Source organism: Anarrhichthys ocellatus, unplaced genomic scaffold (genome assembly GCF_004355925.1).
Source record: "Anarrhichthys ocellatus isolate YVR2014 unplaced genomic scaffold, GSC_Weel_1.0 scaffold128, whole genome shotgun sequence".
NCBI classification, from domain to species: Eukaryota; Metazoa; Chordata; class Actinopteri; order Perciformes; family Anarhichadidae; genus Anarrhichthys; species Anarrhichthys ocellatus.
The window spans coordinates 4,023-6,673 of record NW_022280158.1 but is presented as its reverse complement, the minus strand read 5'-3'; the positions used below and the strand labels follow the sequence as shown (position 1 = coordinate 6,673).

At 45.3% G+C, this 2,651-nt stretch overlaps 1 protein-coding gene across 1 annotated transcript in view; it reads right to left on the bottom strand.

The window, feature by feature from the left end:
• dnaaf11 (dynein axonemal assembly factor 11) overlaps nt 1–2,651 on the bottom strand; it is a gene marked incomplete at its 5' end in the record, with an annotated part of 11,266 nt that overhangs the window by 8,176 nt on the left and 439 nt on the right. The window contains 3 exons of the mRNA XM_031877172.1: nt 87–182; nt 1,530–1,599; nt 2,037–2,102. Coding sequence (XP_031733032.1) covers nt 87–182; nt 1,530–1,599; nt 2,037–2,102 — 232 coding nt within the window. The remainder of the gene's footprint in view (nt 1–86; nt 183–1,529; nt 1,600–2,036; nt 2,103–2,651) is intronic.

Genomic DNA, 2,651 nt, shown 5'->3' with positions numbered 1-2,651 from the left:
GTAGCTGTACGTACTCTGTGACGCGTAGCTGTACGTACTCTGTGACGTGTAGCTGTACGTACTCTGTGACGTGTAGCTGTACGTACTCTGGGCATGCTGAGGACCAGGTGTCCCGTGGTTTGGGATCTCTGAGCTGTCGAGCTGTCGGGCTTCACTTCGGCCGGCAGGACCATCTGAAAGATCTGCAGAGTAAATTATTCATAACTTTAATTAGCGAGATTAATGCGCTGATCCGGCACAGTGTGTCAGATGACTTTAATCATTAGTGAGGTCTTTCTTTAGGAACACATTCCAGAGAAGTCGTGCAGAGAGTGACCAGAATAGCTCCGACTGAGGAACGGTGGCCATCAATCACCGGAGCGGAGTCCTAACGATCCACGTGGTACGAATAATGTGCATTAAAAAGATTAATTTCATAATCTACTTTCATGTGATTGTGAGAGTGAATTTGGGGGAAACCGTGCTAACAGCAGGAGGAGGAGGAGGAGGAGGAGGAGGAGGAGAGCTCCGTCTGTTCTCCTCTGCTGCTGTCAGATGAGACTTGATATACGGATGACCCCCCTCTAAATGACTTCATATTTAGGAAGAACTTTAAAGGCTTGAGTTGATGTATGACCAATCAGGCTGACCCCCGGGCATAAAACAACCTGCTAACAGCCTGAAGTCGAGCCATTCAGGACTCCAGAAAACAGGTTAGACGTGTGAGGCCGGTCCCCCTCCACACACTAGCTGTAAGAGGTGCATGTGATGAGGCTATATACGCCCTCAGATGTGCACAACAGCTGTTCTGTTGGAGACAAAGATGAGACACAAACAGCACAAAAATGATTCAGGGCTTAACGAAACAAATGTGTGTTTATGTTTGCGTCTTTGTGCGTACACACACACACACACAGTGTTGTGGTGAATCTAACATCTAACGACATGCAGGACTGAGACTCCCTTCACAATAAAGCTCAGTCTGACTCATGCAAAGCGGGAAATGAACACCTGACAGCAAACAAACACTAACTGGACTTCTGCTGATGCTGAGTCGTTCCTCTTTTGACAGGAAACGAGTTCATCTTCAGCTCATCAGTTCTTGGATTTACCAGATTAAGAAAAGAAACAGAGAGGCCCTCTCGCCCTGCTGGACAGCTCACATTTTGGGGTAAAATAAACCCAAATGACTTGGCAGCAGGTGTGATAAACTCCCTCCATGAACGTGTCAGAAACACATTTGATGACTCAGCAGCTTCTCGCAGCCTATTACTTGCTCTAAATCTGACGTCAGCAGTCTGTGGTTGAACTGGCAACCCTCCAGTTTCAATGTACAGGGACTAAGAACCTGAGTCTGGAGCTCTGAGGAAATACACGTTACAATAAAATAAAAGTTATTCCATCTCCCTCCTCAGGCCGAGTTATTAGCAACGTGAAGATTTGAAGTTGTTTTGTCTTTGTGTTCTAGAATTTAAAGTTACAAACTATCAGAAACAAGAAGTCTAATCCTAAAAGGTTATAAACTGATCATTAGAATCTCCACAGTGTACCTTTCCTTTGACTTTGACTCTGGCGTACGTCGGCTGGACGTCCACGTCGATCAAGGAGGTGTCCATGTGTCTGAGAGGAGAGGAGGAGGAGGAGGTCAGTTTAAATAAAGAGAGAGAAGTGGAGTAGTGAAGTCTGCAGGGGTCAGCTGTGCAGCCTGGAGGTCACACATGTTCTACACCTCAACTTCTACCAGTACTTGTTTCAAACAACCAACACGATGGTTTCCAGGTTTCCAACTTGAGTTATTATCATCGATCAAATGCACAAGAAACCAACATCGACATGCAGCTAAACAGAAACAACAAGCTATCAGCTGTTATGTAGAGCAAGCAGCAACATCTGACATGAACACAGCTGGATGAGCAGCAGGGCTTTAGATTGTAGTCGTATTAAACTAACCGTGTCTGATGAAGAGCAGAGATAGGCTTTATGTTAAAGTCTCTAACATATATTTGTGCTGTTATATAATATCAGTTGTTGAGAGTTTGGGTTCACAGTCTTCGTACCTGTACACTTCCAGGTTTAACACGATGGTGTTGTTGTCTTCATCTTCAGTGAGAGAGAAGTCCAGCCTGTAGACAGAGAGGAACAAACATCCTCACATGATGAGACTTTAAACACTGAGCTAACACAAGTAGCTCATCACAGACGTGATGTTCTGACCGTTATCCTCCATCGTGCTGATGTGAAGGGATAAATCACATACAGGACACGTTCTCAGATCACAAGATGAAATGTGTTTTCAGGCCTCGACCCTGTGGCCTTGCTCTGGACATAAACCTGGGGGGGTATCATCACAGCCAATCACAAACAACGGCTGCTAATAAAGCAATCAGCCGGGAACCTGGAAGCTGTTTTCCCGCCTCACTGTCTGAGTAGTTCCACCAGGATGGAGGTGATGGAGGTCTCAGGTATGAAGGACGGAGAGGAAACTGTTCTCTTCATTATTTTGTGTTTTTCACCAAAACAACACTGAAGCGTTGAAGTTGACAGAATGAGAAGCAATTATGTTGCTTTCTGCTGCTGCAGCCGAGTGGATTGTTTCCTTCAGTCAATCACAGCTGGTAGTACTGTTACTGCAGTACAAGTACTAATACCACAGGGTAAACATACTGCAGTAC